Source organism: Pseudonaja textilis, chromosome 2 (genome assembly GCF_049901715.1).
Source record: "Pseudonaja textilis isolate UNSWEBS1 chromosome 2, rPseTex1.2, whole genome shotgun sequence".
Classification (NCBI taxonomy): domain Eukaryota; kingdom Metazoa; phylum Chordata; class Lepidosauria; order Squamata; family Elapidae; genus Pseudonaja; species Pseudonaja textilis.
Genome location: NC_141991.1, coordinates 60,385,463 through 60,402,015, shown reverse-complemented (window position 1 = coordinate 60,402,015; position 16,553 = coordinate 60,385,463). Strand labels below are relative to the sequence as shown.

At 38.6% G+C, this 16,553-nt stretch overlaps 1 protein-coding gene across 4 annotated transcripts in view; it reads left to right on the top strand.

Moving 5' to 3' along the window:
- Window positions 1-2,706: 2,706 nt before the first annotated feature.
- TEX264 (testis expressed 264, ER-phagy receptor) overlaps window positions 2,707-16,553 on the top strand; it is a 167,876-nt gene continuing 154,029 nt past the window's right edge. Inside the window, exons 1-5 of one of the 4 annotated variants that reach the window (XM_087924031.1) lie at window positions 2,707-2,857; window positions 8,034-8,112; window positions 11,594-11,634; window positions 12,375-12,414; window positions 13,997-14,286. In XM_087924031.1, coding sequence (XP_087780157.1) covers window positions 14,029-14,286 — 258 coding nt within the window. In that variant the 5' untranslated portion in view covers window positions 2,707-2,857; window positions 8,034-8,112; window positions 11,594-11,634; window positions 12,375-12,414; window positions 13,997-14,028. Of the gene's footprint in view, window positions 2,858-8,033; window positions 8,113-11,593; window positions 11,635-12,374; window positions 12,415-13,996; window positions 14,287-16,553 lie in introns of those variants that run through there. The other 3 variants (XM_026725240.2, XM_026725251.2, XM_026725245.2) reach the window with 3 other exon arrangements.

The following is a 16,553-nucleotide window of genomic DNA, read 5'->3' as shown; positions in this document are numbered from 1 at the left end:
TTAATCAAGTGCAACTTTTAAGAGACTATCACAGGAATGATGTACAAAACAAACAATCTGTAATTCAGCTTGGAGGATTAAAGTTTATTTATCTCTTTAAAAAACAGCTTATAGTATCGTTGTGTCTCTGCTCATAGGATATTGTAGTTAAAGTTTTAATTCTTCATAACTGTTTTGTCTTCTAGGTGAATGGGAGCCAGAATATGGTCAGACCATGACTACTGAGAAAAAACAACAGTGATAACAAGTGACAATACATTTATTTATTTCATCAATTTGTATAGCTGCCCATCTCAAGTGACTCAGGACAGCAATGTTAAAATAAGTTAAAAATTGTTCCCATCACAAATGCAAAAACTAAAATAAACAACAATTAAGGAAGGTATCATGTTCTTAACACAGCCAGATGGGACCTTTCACACAAGCACGGCTCCAGGCTTATGTAGAGAACCAGGCCTTTAGGGCCCCACCAAAGGTCAGCAGAGTCAGAGCCTTCCTCACCTCTGGTGGGAATAGGTTCTATAGGGCAGAAAAGGCATGCCTCCTGGGCCTGCCCGACTGGCATCCTTAGCCAATAGGATCCAGAGCATGCCCATCCTACCAGACTGGATCGGATAAATAGGAAGAGATGGTCCCTCATGAAGTAACCTGATGAGGCTTTAAAGGTGACAACCATCTTGAATTGCACCCAGAAGCAGAGTGATGACCAATGAAGTTCATAAAGTGTTACCTGAGCAAGTAACTGGCTCTTTTTACAATCCCTGCAGTGGAACCAATGCATTCTGCATTGGTGAAGCTTTCAAGTGTTCTTCAAGGGCAGTCCCATGTAGAGCACATCCAAACAGGTCACAAAGCCATGAGTGACAGTAAGGCCTCCTGGACGCAACTGGAACACAACCCTAATGTCTGCAAATGCCCTCCTAGTCATGGTTGTCACTTGCTCTTCAATCAGGAGCCATGAGTCCAGGAAGATGCCAAGATTGTGCACTGGGTCTTCCTGGGGCAGTGCCATCCCATCCAAGACGGAAAGATGGAAAGTTCCTGACACCAGAAGGTCTAAACACCTGAAGCCTCTGAAGCTTTGGGGGAGGAGAGTGATGATGGGATCTTGAAATATATTTTAAGTTTGGAACAAATGATGCTAGTTCTTTCCAATAAATTCTAGTTTGCTATAGAAGGTACTTTTGCTTCATAGAATAGCTGCTCTCTGGATTCTTCAGCATCATCTGGAACATTTTGGGGTTCCCCAACCTTTGTAAGCAGTTTTTTTATGTGCACATAATTTTTTCCCCATGTCCACACACACAAAATGTGAGAATCCCCAACTAGCACCTTAGGCAACTCTTTAATATTTGATTTGATTTTGGTAATCAGAAGTCATCCTGTGAGGGTGACCATTGTAACGTAAGGTTGTTAAATCCATTAAGTAAAACAATACTTTACTAATACTATCCAACAGTTAAACTGTTTTAAATGGCTTGATTTTATTGTATTATATATATATATATATATATATATATATATATAAGACATCTTTTGTTATAAGACATCTTTTGTTCTCCAAAGACGATTGTAGCGACCAATACAACAAATTTATTTTGCCAAAAAATTTCTTGTATATGGGTAATCCCATTAATGGAAATGAAGCAGCAAACATGTATAGAACCAGAGTGTGTTTCAGATGCACAAAACAGTTAAAATAGAATAACAGAGTTGGAAGGAGAGAAGCATTTTTTTGTTGTTGTTAGTTGCGAAGTCGTGTCCGACCCATCCCGACTCTATGGACAACGTTCCTCCAGGCCTTCCTGTCCTCCACCATCTTCTGGAGTCCATTTAAGCTCACGGCTAGTGCTTCAGGGGCTCCATCCAGCCACCTCATTCTGTCATCCCCTTCTTCTATTGCCCTACAATCTTTCCAGCATCAGGACTCCAGAAGGACTCCAGTGAGTCCTTCCTTCTCATCAGGTGGCCAAAGTATTTTTGAGTTTCATCTTCAGGATCTGGCCTTCATACCACCCCTAACAGCAACATCATTTCTTTGGTGCAGAACAATGGCTTTTTCCCTTCTCTGGGAGGAATCTTCCCATTACACCTTCCCTCCCAATCTTAAAATGCTACCCTTCAAGGAGGCCTATCAGGTTTGGGCAGCAAAAATCCGGACGGCCCCTCAGAAAGGTGGCAGAAAACGTGAATTGTTGTTGCCTTGGTATTTGGAAGCCCAGCTCACTTGTCCCACGTCCCATCCTCTGCGATTGCACCTAGAAGGCGGCATGGCCAACCCACCGATGTAACTTTCCCCAAGGGAGTGCCGGTGAGAGCAGAACCTTTTGAATGAATTGCTGCCTGCTCAACTCGCAGAAAAATGGGAGTTGAGTCGACCCCGCATCCGGACCCAGCTTTCATAAAACAAAACAGGCACTAAATAAGGTTTCTCTCCCCCTCCCCTCCCTCCCCCGCAAGCACAGAGGGAAGTCCCCCTTTTCGCCGACTCCCACGGGCTCGTCGCCCTGGTCCACGTAGGCAGAAACAGGCAGGAGGCTTGCTCCACACAGGGCTCCGTTACAGAGCTGCCCGTATTTGTCACTTCCCGCTCTTTCCCCGCCAGCGAAACCCAACCCCGCAAAGCGGCTGCCAGCACCGGCCTAGGTTCCCGGCCGCCTCAGCCGCTCGTGGCGCGCTCCCACCGGGGCACGTGCACGGCGCGGTGGGCGGGGACGCGTTTGGCGGCGGCGGCGGCCGCCTGGCCAGGCGCGTCCCCGCGCGCAGCTTCCTCAGCCTGCCACTTGAGCCGGGAAGCCTGCCTGCCGCTCGCTCGCCGAAGCGGCTCCGCTGCCCATCGCTGTCGGGAAGGGAGGGGGTGAGTCGGAGGGGCGGAAGGGAGGCGATCCCCGTGGCTCCCAGGATCATGCAGGGGAAGCCTTGAAGGAGCAGGTCCCAAGTGGATCGTGGGTGGCTTATGGGGGCGGGGGGGTCTGCTTAGGTTGTCAAATGGGCGGAGGGGTCACTGCTGGGCGGAGGGGAAGCGGGGCTTGGAAGGTCGGCCTGGCGGGGCTGCCTCCTCTCCCCGATCCTTGGAGCGAGGTTGGGGGCAGCGAAGGTGCTGGGGTGGGGTGGGGAATGGGGAATGGGTGGGGAGCAGATGGTCTTGTGGGTTCCCGGGATGGGTGGGATCAGCGCAGGGGGCGGGGGGTTGGAGAGGAAAAAGGACCCTTGGCGGGTGTTGGAGGAGGAGGCAAGAGGGACTGAAGTCCCTTTGCCTGGATAGCCCAACAATAGCCCAGCTGGGACTATCGGGTTGTAGGAGGACCAGAAATAGTTTGGCTGTCACTTTTTCTTAATGCTCCTGAGGGGAAAGATTCACATCTTGGGCCTGGCTGCTTTAGAAATTAGAAGATATTTGGGTATTATGGAGGCAATAGACGGAGCTCTGAGATGAGAACTTTTCTTAGAAGGGAAGCAAGCAAGCAAGCAAACAAAACCCCAACAGTTCATCAACCTTGAGTTTCTTTTTATAGTAAACCATCTGTAGGAAAGACTAAAGAAATGATATGCGAATGAGGACCTGTGGTTTTCAGTTTGGGTCTTATTAACTTGTGTGGCTCCCCGATCTTTATTTATGAATAGTTTTGTATTTTTGTAGGATACTATTATAATATCATTAATATATGTAAGCAATACTTTGCATTCTATTAATACATAGTAGGTTCCTGTGCTTTTCATACCATAGCAACATAACAAGCAACAATACAGACCCTTTTAAAATGTAAATTGTCATCTTATTTACATCCTGATAAAACATTTACACCTGAAATTCTGGTAGTCATAAATCTGGTAGAGGAATAGGATTTAATTATGAAACAAATTAACATTCCAGCTTCACTGTCTATTTAAAATTTAAAACTTTGATTCAGGCATCGGTTTAAGTTATTTTTTCATGCTTATTTGGCTGTATAAATTATTTTTAGTTCAATTGATCTGACTTTTGATAAGTATAGGTAGGTTTAATTTGATGATGTGCCTAATTTCACCCTATTGTATATCTTCATCAGTAGTTATTCTTACTGTTTTTTTAACATTTTGCTTTCTTTTTAAGCCCTTTCATCATGCTCTTGAGCTTTTCTTTGGAGAGAAAGAATGAAAACATTGGTTTGATTTAAATACTAAGTTTCTCATTCCCTTGCCACCTTGAGATGAAATGTTGAGAGATGAGTAAACATTGCACAGTTTCAAATACAGTGAGCTTTAAATGTTGGTAGATGCAGGAAGAATTTAGTTGATGTAACATGATTCAAATGACTCCTTTCTTTTCTGTGGTTTAGTAGTTTAGGGCTTTAGGAATATGATTGTAACTGCACTTAAAATCATAGATTACGCTTGGATGGAAAAATGTTTGAGTAGGAAAGACAAGCGAGTGACAGCTACTGAACTGGCTTTTAACCAGACTTGCTGTTTGGATCATATTTTGGACTTGTCCCAAGGACTCGTTCCATTCTGATAGTTGTCTTTACCAGCAGTTGCTGTGACACAAATATATGTTTACACTTAACATTGGAAACATCACAAACAGGATAAAAAAAACAAAACACCTTTCTTTTCATGTAAGTCTCTGCTATGTGATCTTTCTATTTTACCAAAACAATGCGTTCATCTGTTAGCTAAATTGCTGATTAAGAAAGCATATTTCAGAGGTTTCATTAAAAGCAGCCCTAGTTCTTTAAGGAATAATTGTAAATGTAGATTCTGGCCTTGGAAACTGTGCACGAGCATGATGAGCATGATGATCTCATCAAGCCGGTACACATGAACCAGGAAGTAGAATGCTGGTAAAATAAACAGACTGTTTTGGGAGAGACAAAACAGCTCGTTGAAAAGAAAAAAGATGAACATGATTTTGTAATTTTCATGTTCAAGTAGCCAAGCAAACCAACACTTCCCTGTTTCTGTTTCATTTTTTTTTCATAAAGTAAGATTTTTCTTCTTGGTGTATGTGGAAGATAGTATGTTTAGAGATTATCCTCTGTGTCTCTGATTTTTACTTCCCAGGTTTAAGAATTAAAAATAAATACACATGGGAGCTACCACAGTACAAACTTTATCTTATTTAATGAAAGGCAATCACATTGGAATTATAAATACAATTTAAATAACTAGTATTTTACCTATTTTTATGTATTTATTTGTGTGAAATGGCATCCTGCCATTCTTGTCGGGGAGGAAAAGAAGTGGCTTACTATCTTCTTTACATCAGTTATACATACCGTACAATTATAAATTTACTTCTTTCTCTAAAGTTACAACATTTCTCTCTTCTTTCTGTAATCTATCCTGCCTAATAGTGAAAATCATGTTCATTTTTTTCCTGTTTCTGCAAAAAGTCCATAAGGGTTTCCAATAATAAATGTAGATTTCTCTTTAATCAAATAAGTCAATTTGGCCATCTCATCCATCCATCATCTTCACCAACCATTTCCAATTGTAAATAATGCCAGATCTTTCCATTTTTGTGCATGTAATAATCCGCTGCAGTAATCGCATACAAAATCAAAGTACCATAACTTTTTTTTCCATTTTTTTAACCCATCAACTCCAAAAGAAAGACCTCTGGTTTCAATTTTATATAAAATGTTAAAATCCTCTGAATCAATATATATATTAGAATTATTTTTTTTTACTTTTTTAGATGTCCACCAAACATGATAAAGTGTCCTTTCTTGTTGTTCATATTTTCAGTATAAATTTGAAGTGCCTTTATACATTTGAGACAATTTTTCTGGTGATATATACCAACCACACATCATTTTATAAACATTATCTTTAAGATTATAACATAATATAAACTTCATCCTTTCAACCAGGGGTGAGATGCTACCAATTCGGCCCGGTTCTATAGAACCTATAGCTGCGAAGAGCAGCTGACACTGAACCAGTTTGATGGTTGGCCTACCCGCCTGCCCGGGCTCTAGACTGTCTTTTATTCCCTGCCTTTCCCTCCTCAGCTGCTTTGCACGGCACAACTGAGGTTGAAAAAGCAGGAAACAAGAGGATTTTCAAATGCTGCCCACCCTCGTGCAGCGCTTATCAGCTGTCCAGGCAGCACAGCTGATGATTTCTTCCAAATGCTGCACACACGTGTGTTATGATTGTCCACAGTTCAGAGAACCAGCAAATTGCTCCACTAGCTGGCCCCTCCCTCCCTGCCCACTCACTCCTTACCTGGCATGTGAGCCATCTAACTTACCTGATTTGGTAAGTTACTATTTTTCCTCCCACCCCCACTATCAGCTGTTCTGCTCTGCCGGGAGATTTAGATTAGCAGGAAAGCAGAAAAGCAGAGCCAAACCTCCCTTAGGACTGAAAGTTGTATTATTAAGTGCAGACTCAGATAGCCAATGGCAGAAACACAGATCTCTAAGTGAATCTGTGATTTTGTGAGCAACTCAATCTGCCTGCCTGCTTTGCCTGCTTTTGGGTAAAAGTTGCTCTTTTTTTTTATAAAAAATCAATATTTACATAAATATTTATAATATTTACATACAAGCCATGCCCACTCAGTCACATGACCACCAAGCCATGCCCAGTCAGCAAGCCATGCCACCCAGTCACATGACCACCAAGCCATCCCACAGGTTGATAAGAAATTTGAATCCTGCCCCTGCTTTCAACCATATATTTTTTATGTATGTTATAATAAATATTTAGCCCATTTTATCATACATTCTTTCACTTGTTCTTCTGTTTCCCATTTCAATAAAATTTAATACCTTTTAGCAATTACATGTTCATAATTTGTACACGATTTCATTTCAAACTCAGTCCTAAGTGCTTAAAACTAAATTTTTGTCTAGTTTAAATGTTTCTAATAACTGAACATAAATAAAAGAATATTCGACAACTATATTTCTTTACTACCAGTTGTCTTAATTTTATTTTACATTTCCCTCGACAAACTTCTAATGTGTCATAATGTTAGCTATTTATGTTTGCCTATTATTTCTCATATATAAAATACTTTTTGTGCTGAAAGCCACAAAAAATGTTTTGGGGTATAACCTGGATTTGCATCTATTTCATATTCTCAGTATGACACATCTAATATAATTATTTTTGAAATCCACATTAACACTGACTTTGCCGTACTAGATAACCATGCCATCCAAATCTCCGGTCATGTTCTAATCCTCCCCCACTTTTTTTTTTTGCATCCTGTAAGGCCTTAAGTTTAAATTATGATTCCCCCCGCCTACAGAAGTTTAGATCCAGGTAGTCCTCACCTTACAACCACAATTGAGCCCAAAATTTCCATTGGTAAACAAGGCAGTTGTGAAATGAATTTTGTCCCATTTTACAACCTTTCTTGCCATAGCTGCTAAGTGAATCACTGCAGTTATTAAGTTAGTGATTGTGATTGTGAAGTGAATCTGGCTTCCCCATTGATTTTGCTCATCAGAAGGTCACAAAACTGATCACATGACCCCGGGATACTGCAACCTTCATAAATACAGGCTAATTGCCAAGCATCTGAATTTTGATCATGTGACCATGGGGATTCTGCAATGGCCATAATTGTAAAAAACAATCATAAGTCACTTTTTTTCAGATCCTTTGATTGATTGATTGAATTCTTTATTGGCCAAGTGTGATTAGACACACAAGGAATTTGTCTTGGTGCATATGCTCTCTCAGTGTACATCAAAAGAAAAGATACATTCGTTAAGAATCATAAGGTGCAACACTTTATAGTCATAGGGTATAATAAGCAATCAAATCATACTAGGAATATAAATATAAATATAAATCGTCAATATAAATCGTAAGGATACATGCAACAAAGTTACAGTCATACAGTCACAAGTGGAAGGGGATGGATGATAAGAGTGATGAGAAGATTAATAGCGGTAGTAATTGCAGACTTGATAAATACCGTGTTTCTCATATAATAAGGCCAGATCTTTTTTTTTTTTTTGAGCCCCGAAAAAATGACTAGGCCATCTTTTTGGGGGTGACTTAATTCCCCCCCTTGCATCTTCGGGCAGGTGGCGACGGCTTGGATGTTGACCTCGGCGTTGGTGGGGCACTTCGTATCGGGATCAACTCAGGCAGCACCATATCCGGGTGTGCAACAAAAGTACTTCCTAACGGCAAGCCCCCCCACCATTCCCCCCTTTTTGCATGTTTTAATATGGGCCTTAATTTGGGGGGAGGGGCTTAATTTCATATCATTCCTATAAAACATGCTGGGACTTCCTATTGGGGGAGGCTGTATTGTTGGAGAAACAGGGTAGTTGGACAGTGTTGTGGGAATTATTTGTTTAGCAGAGTGATAGCGTTTGGGAAAAAACTAATTTTGTAACTATAAGTCACTAAATTAATGGTTATAAGTCAACAACTACCTGTATTATATATCCTTTTGCCATGTTTAAATGGTGCATCAGTTCTCAAAACAGGTATTGACTGAGGTTATTTAAATATTTTGTGTGAAATGCAAACCTAAATAGGATCTTGTCCCAAATACCCTGAGACTATGTTTATGCACTTATCCTAATTAAGTCAGGTAGCATTGCCCATAGCCCAAAGAAGGGGCTTAATGTTCTCCCCTACATTGTGACTAGAGAAATGGGAGCCTAGACTTGTCCCTCGCTGTCTCTTGCTCAAATATTTTATGGAAATCTTACGTGTTTGAAATAATTTTGAGTTCTTGAAAGGTATAACTTTGACATAAATTAGAGAAATGCGTCTTTTTACTTTGCTGTTTAAGAGTTAACTGTCTCTGTTTATCCCTAGGTAGATTCCGTTGGTTAGAAAGGAAAAGTTCAGAAGAATAGGATAGGATGGGGTGTCAAACTTGAAGGCTCACAGGCAGCATCTGGCTCATGGGGTGCTTAAATCTGGCCTGGAAATATCAAGGGACTGAACCATAGTGCCTCTGGCAGCTAAAACAGGCTGTGTGTGCCCCCCCCACCCCGCACCTCATTTCCACCCTCCATGGCCTCCTGTAGCACTTTGCTGGCTGAAACCAGGCTGAAAAATGGGCCAAAAACGGCCTGAAAAACAGGCCAAAAACTGTCCCGAAAATGGGCCACGCAGTCTGTTTTTGGCCGGCAGAGTGCTGCAGGAGGCATCCGTCCTGCCTCCCTGCTGCCCCCAATGCACCCCCTCCACCACCATCCCACAGAGGAGAATTACAGTGATGATCCAGCCCTCGAAGAAATCCAGTTTGACATCCCTGGGATAGGAGAGCCAGCAATTCTTGATATTCTAAGGGATGATTTATGGCATGATATCTATGACATTATTGTCTATGACAGTAAAGTTAAATTACTTTCAAATTGGGCTCCACACCCTGTATCTTAATTAACAATCTATATTGTTTTCTTCAAAATAATATGGAAGTGATTTGCCATTGCCTACATCTAAGATGTTTTTAACTTCCCAGTCTGGCCAATGGTAGTGATATTTCCTGGTAGTTTTCCATCTAGGGAACGTGATCTGACCCTAACAAACCACTTGAGGCCAGGTGAAGTCAGCAAACACAGCTTGGGCAAATATGCAAATAATAATAATATTGGAAGTATGTTATGTGGGGCAGTGGTACCATTTTATCCTGGTTAAGATCCAGGGAACAAGTTTGAAGCCACTGCTATTCTTGTTACTTACAAAGACATTAAATGATCCCCCAAAGTATAGCTCCATACTTAACTGTTTCCCGTTTTAGAAGTTTTTGATTTTTTGAAGCCACCACTTAAATGAAAACTTGACTGTGCTATATAGATCATGTTTACCCAGAAATAACCTCATGAGTTTAATTATGCATATCCTAATTAAACATAGTCAGGTGTAACCTTTAAATGTAATCTTATAATATGTGCTTGTAATTACAATATAAATACAGCCAACTTAAGGGAAAAAATTTGCAATTTTCAGCAGTACTTCCTTTAGCATTTTTTAAATGTCTTGCTTCTGGGTATCCTAGAGTCATGTAATAAGCCACTTGCAATGGGATAAACAGGATGCTGGATTATAGTGATATAAAGTCATCTTGTGCTTATGTGTGGCCTGGATACTTTCCCCCCAGGGATGAAAATAAAAGAACAAGGAAGAATGTACATTTCTTCTCATTTTAATCTTACTAGACTATGTTTTTATATAGGAGATCTTTGCACAGACAACTTTTTTTTTATCATTTCTGAGTCTGGAACCATTGGTATCAATTGGTGGTTTTTTTTATGTATGTCTGCAACATTTGCTCTTTAGATATGCAATGGGATTCAAATTTGCAGAGGTATCCAAATACACTGAAGGTAATTTAGGAAAGGTAGATACCTCTATACCTGTTTGAATGATTAATCTTTCTGATTAATCATTTCTGTATCTGATTAATCTTTTCTCTCTGGTTTGGAATGTGATCATACTTAGAAACCTGCCTTCTGGCCCTGGATATAGAATGCCATGATTGGTTTTGTGGGAGTGGTCAATATTATGGAATTAATTAAATCAAACCGGTCAGTCCTAGAGGAAATCAACCCTGGCTGCTCTTTAGAAGGCCAGATCCTGCAGATGAAACTCAAAGACTTTGGCCTCCTAATGAGAAAGAAGGACTCACTGGAGAAGAGCCTAATGCTGGGGAAGACTGAGGGCAAAAGAAGAAGGAGACAACAGAGAAGGAGGTGGCTCAATGGAGTCACTGAAGCAGTAGGTGTGAGCTTAAATGGACTCCAGAAGATGGTAGAGGAAAGGAAGGCCTGGAGGAACGTTGTCCATGGTGTCACGATGGATCAGATACGACTTCGCAACTAACAACAACAAGCCTCTGACTAAATTTTTATGTAGGATTTTATGTAGGGGAAGCAGAAGCTGCTCAGAAAGTGTTATGGAATGGCATAACAAGTGTCATAAATAATAATCAAATTTACTGGGAAACCAAAATTGAATTCTTTTGGGTCTGGGCTGTTTCCTGATGAAGGTTCCTATCATTACCAAGATGTAGCTTTTACTTGGAAGATACACTTAAGACGGTAGTCACCTCTACTTGTTATAGCCAGTATGCCTAACAACCTACCATATTCCATTCAGAGGAATCTACAGGTTCTGATTCTTTCAATAAAATGATGCAAGCAGCAATGTGCAAGCTCTACCCTTTTTGTATAAGCATGTGATATCACAATACACACAAAAAAACCAGGGTGGAGCATGTCTTGTGTTTTGTTCCAATACTGCTTTCGTCATTTGCTTACCTGAGCTATTTTTGAATACCTCTGGTTTCATCCACACTGGGTGAATCAGCAATGATTTGAGGTTATGGCTCAAATCCAGAATATACTATAATTTCTTTCCTTTCTAAACTCTCCTCTTTCCATCACTGTGAACAGGAACTCTCCCACAGGTATAATTTTCATTCTCTTGGTATGAGCATGTGTGATCTCTTCCCATCCTTTCAGGAAGAGATTCATTTATAGGAGGAACGTTTTTCTATTTCCATTCTTACTGGATCTTTTCCTTAACAACAGTGACATCTTATAAAGCTGTGATGTCCTAATGTAATATTTGAAATTATGAAATCAGGCTACATCAGTAAACTTTCTTTTTTTCCCCCCAGAAAACAAATATTGAATCAGAAGATCTTGTGATATTCTTCAGGTAAGACCAATGTGTTTATTGAAGAAGTGTTTGTCTCAGATTATGAAATTTCTGAAAAAAGAATGAAACAGTGGACAGTGGACAGCTTCAAGAAATAATGTTTGTTGGTTTATTTATTACATTCATTTACCACCCATCTTGCCACAATTATGTCTGATTGCTTTGAGATTCAATATCATATTGATATCTCTCTTAAGCCTAAGAACTATATTGAGTGATAACTTTATCAAGATGTACTTTAAAGATAGGTTAATTCAAGGTGTCATTCATCAGTGAAAGGTCAAATGTGTGTATTGCTGCCTCATGTATTATTTGGTCTTTGGATAGTGATTGCTTAATTACATGCAGGATTTTTTCCCCAGGCATTTTTCTGTATTCATGATTTGTACAACAATTGTGTGAAACACTCTCAGATAATCATGCCAGCTTTCGTGTAGATGTAAAACACTTGCGGTCTGCAAAATACGTCGTTAATTTAAATTAAACAGGGAAGATATTAGAGTTAATTAAATGTATTGATTGTTAGATGGTCTCAAACAATGTACAGTGAGTTAGGCAATCCGTTAATCTGAAGAAATAAAATCAATTTAAGTTTATACATTTTTGTGCACACGCATTTCAATTGGCATTTGGAATTCTGGGTGATGTAAATCAAAATTAAGTCACATTTTTACTGTTTTAGAATCTTTACTTTAGAATTTTGCAAATTAATGTAACTACTTTTTCATTCTTTTTTTCAGGAAGATTGCTTCGGAGAGGACAGTTTGGAGAAAGAAACGTGTATGTTTAATTATTTTTGAACTCTCACTCCAATTGCTTTTCTGTAGGATTCCACTTATGTGCCCCAAACTATAAACGTAACACTTGGAATCTTGCAGGGATAAAAGCAAGTTGAAGAATGGCATGATTTGCAATACGTATTTGAGTTGGTAGGATTTGAATTAGGAATCATAGACTTTGCAATGCTGCTGTCACTATCCAGATTATCACATTATGAATTATTATTTTGGTAGGCACTAATGTTGGGTTCCATACATCTTTTCAATTTAATATGTAGTTTGACTTTTTGAAATTGGAGTTACAAGAATTGGCATTCTAATATTCTCCAAGTATTTTGGATGATGATTTCTATAATCCTATTAGCAATACTGGATGGAGCTAATGAAATCTGAAACATCTGGAGGGCATTGTATTGTCTGTCCCAATAGTACACTAATGGGATAGAAAAGCTTAAGGGAGTTCCAACTCCTGATGTAAAATGGGAAATGGGAAGAACAGAGGTGACCTGACTCAAGAGAGAATTTCACATTTAAAAGCTCAGTGATGCAATAATTAAACAACACTTGGTAACTTTATTGATGTCAACAATTAGCTATTTCAAATCAGTTTGTTCTAAATTATAACAAAGTCTTCAAACTTAAAAGTAATTTTTTGATGTTATAATATTTCTGAGCTTTCTAATGCTAATTTTAACTTTAATTTCATGGCAGCTAAAGGAATTTGTGTACTGGCATCAATATATCAATAATATAAATTACTGCAATGATATGTTTTGAATTTAACTGATAGTTAGGAGTAACTGACAATTGTCCACAAATGTTTTGTTAAATTGAGCTTCATTTTAAAGAAGCACTAATAATTTTAAAACAATTATGTTAATTAAAAAAAGAAAAATATAGTAGAAAATGATGTTATAAATAGATCAATACCAGAAATGTGTCCATATTATTTCAAAGTTTCTTCCTTGCCCTCCGTCAAATAGATAAAACAAACAAACAGAAAACTAATTCAGATGTTTAATGTTCACAGACAACACAACAGCAGTGTATTGCTGTAAATAAGAGTACAGATTTCTATACTGCTGTTTACTAATTCTTTTAATTATTTCCTTGCTCAAAGAGTTGACAGTTCTTGTCACATCAAAGTAGAAACACCTCATGAGTTCTGCCTTCTGACCACCAGGCTTTTGAGAAAAGCAGTGTCTTAAGAGTCTTCAGAAAGACCAGCAGGGTTGGTCCAAATTAATTTTGGATGGGTGGAATGGGGTTCCAAAAGACAGATACTGAAACAGAGAAGGCATTTTCCTATGTCCTACAATGACATTCTTTAATTGGCAGGATCAGAAACATATCCTTGCTAGATCAGATGGGTTAAATAAAACATCTAGAAAGAGGGACTTTCTTAGTCCCATTCCATGAAAGGCTTCATAGCAAAAGCAGGATTCACAAAGAATACATTGAATTGTAGGTAAGGGAAGAAGGAATCCCTTTTAACTTTTCTGTTTCACTGTAAGTCCTATCACATAGAGAAAAGCAACGAGGAGCTGCATTCAGTAATCTTTGGTTTCATCTCTTGTCATTAGTTGATATCTGAACATTGGATATATCAGAAGTCATGGCGGACTGGCTTCTAATTGGACTGTTTGTGGCAATGGTGCTGCTTCTGTTGCTGACGATCTTCGGCTTTGCTGTTTATTCGGGACTGTTTACAGAAGTAATTGTGAATGCGGGTTTGCCCCCCATTGGCAACATCACTGTGGCATACAAGTTCCAGGTGGGGCCTTATGGTGACTCTGGAAGGTTTTTTACAGAGAGCTGCAGTGTCTCTCCAAGACTGTCTTCTATCGCTATCTACTATGACAACCCTCACACGGTAGGTCACCCTTGAGAACTACTTTTTGGTTTGTCAGACCTGAATTCATTATCACATTTAACTCTACATAAAATTGCAGGAGATAACTATGTTTAGTGTATGATGGCAAAATACCAGGAGGAATCTTTCCTGACAGACACATTTAAGTTTTAAAATTAATCAGATGCATAGAATGTCTAGGCTGAAAAGAATGGCTGTTTTGATTTTAAAAATCTGTTTCAGTTCATGATTCAAATATATGTTCCGTTTTTACTGTTACACGCACTTTATCCTCACAGTAGCCCTGTGAAGTAAATTAGGATGAGACAGAATGGCTGGATTACTCGTTGAATGAAGAAATGGCTATCAGTTGTTCAGGAACAGATAGTCAGTTTATTTCTGCATGAAAAATAATCTACTTGGTCTTATTGCTTAGGATACTATATAGTAAAAAAATGACAGACCTAATGATACTGATAATTTTCCAAAATGATATGATATCAGATGCTTGGGATGTTAGGGATGAAAGTTTGTCTTTAAGCTAAAAGACTCATCTCTTGGGACTTGATTTGGCACATAAACATTAAAATGCATGTTTCTGCTAGCATTGTTTTTTTAACATCTCCTTTTTAAAGGAGAAAATGTGCATTTGCTTTAACTATGTGTGACGTTGAGGTTCTGTAAAATCTCAGTATGGAGTGAGATTGTGATCTATTTTGAATATAATTAAGAAATCAGTCTGAACTGCCAAATAATATGTACATGTTTTGGAGCCTCTACAAGTGCCCATTATAAGTGAGGGAATATTAGGTAATAACGAAAGGCATCATATGAGATTGTTACCCCAATTTATCATCCATCAAATTTTAGAATTAGAAGAAAAGCATGGTCTTTCCTCCAGAGTCTCTTCCAAATAGAAAAACCTATCAGCCAGGGAATATTCCCACATCAACCACAGGGAATAAAAGCAAATAATATGTTATATATAGGGAACTTTAAGAAAGGATCAGAAACACATTTGGGAGAAGAGGAAAGAAGCAAAATGGAACGACGTTTCTCAGAGAAAAATCCACATATACAATCAATACCTGCAATTTTGGCTTCAAAAACCATAGCACAATTTTTCTTGCTATCCTTATGAGTATCATAAGGCTGAGCAAAATCAGATACAACATGGGTGAAAAATTCTAAAAGAAATTGGTCAGTAAATGAAGTACTTTAAAGATTTCCTCAACTCTTTAGAATCTAATAGACTTTGGAAACGCAACTATAAATCTGGCATTATTTGTAATATTTTAATGAATAGAAGATTCTGTATTCTGCTTTCAGATTTAAGAACTCTAAGGATTCATTTCCAATTAATAGAGCATCTCTAGGAGTATTGCAAGGGAACAAATTACCTTAAAGGAGACTGATAATAAATTATCAAAACAAGTCTGTATTGTTGGATATGGTATATAAATATTCAATAATGGTGTATGTATAATAAATGAATCTGTTTTCCAACTCTGTTTAAACTCAGAGCGATTTAACATAAACATTACTTGATATTTGACTTATATATTGCAGACTTGAACTTCCAAAGAAATGTTTAACTCTTTTTATTAGTTTCTGATTATTTTGTCTTTGTATGCATTTGAAAGTGGTATGGATCATCTGCTGCATTTATAATTGAAGATTCTGTTTATAGTATATTTATGATATGTCTATGGAGATTTTCAGTCATCAAGGTCATAGTTGTCCTAAAGGTACTTTTCCAAGAGGCGACTAGTTTTTCTGGTTTTTTAAAAAAGATGTTTTGCTTCTTATCCAAGATATGATGCTATTTATAGCAGGGGTGTCCAACCTTGGTAACGTTAAGCCTGGAGGACTTCAACTCCCAGAATTCCCCAGCCAGCTTTGCAAAGCTGGCTGGGGAATTCTGGGAGTTGAAGTCCTCCAGGCTTAACGTTACCAAGGTTGGACACCCCTGATTTATAGTATTGTATTGTATAGAGAGGAAAAACTGTACATTTGGGTATTGTCAAGAAAAGTTTTAAAGAAGATACTTCTGCTTCTACTTGTATGAAGAAACTGAGTGGGAAAAGGTTTTAAAAACCTTTGATAGAAAGGTGGCTTACTTAAGGGATCATAGATTCCTTCATGCATGTTCTGTATTTCACTGATTAAACTTGTTGATATGCTAATTGTGTCATAAACAGTAGCAATTAGGCTTCTTATTTTGAAGTGAGTATTCCCAAGGTTGTTTATGAATACTGTTCTACTACCTTCGTCTTGGGATTGGCCTC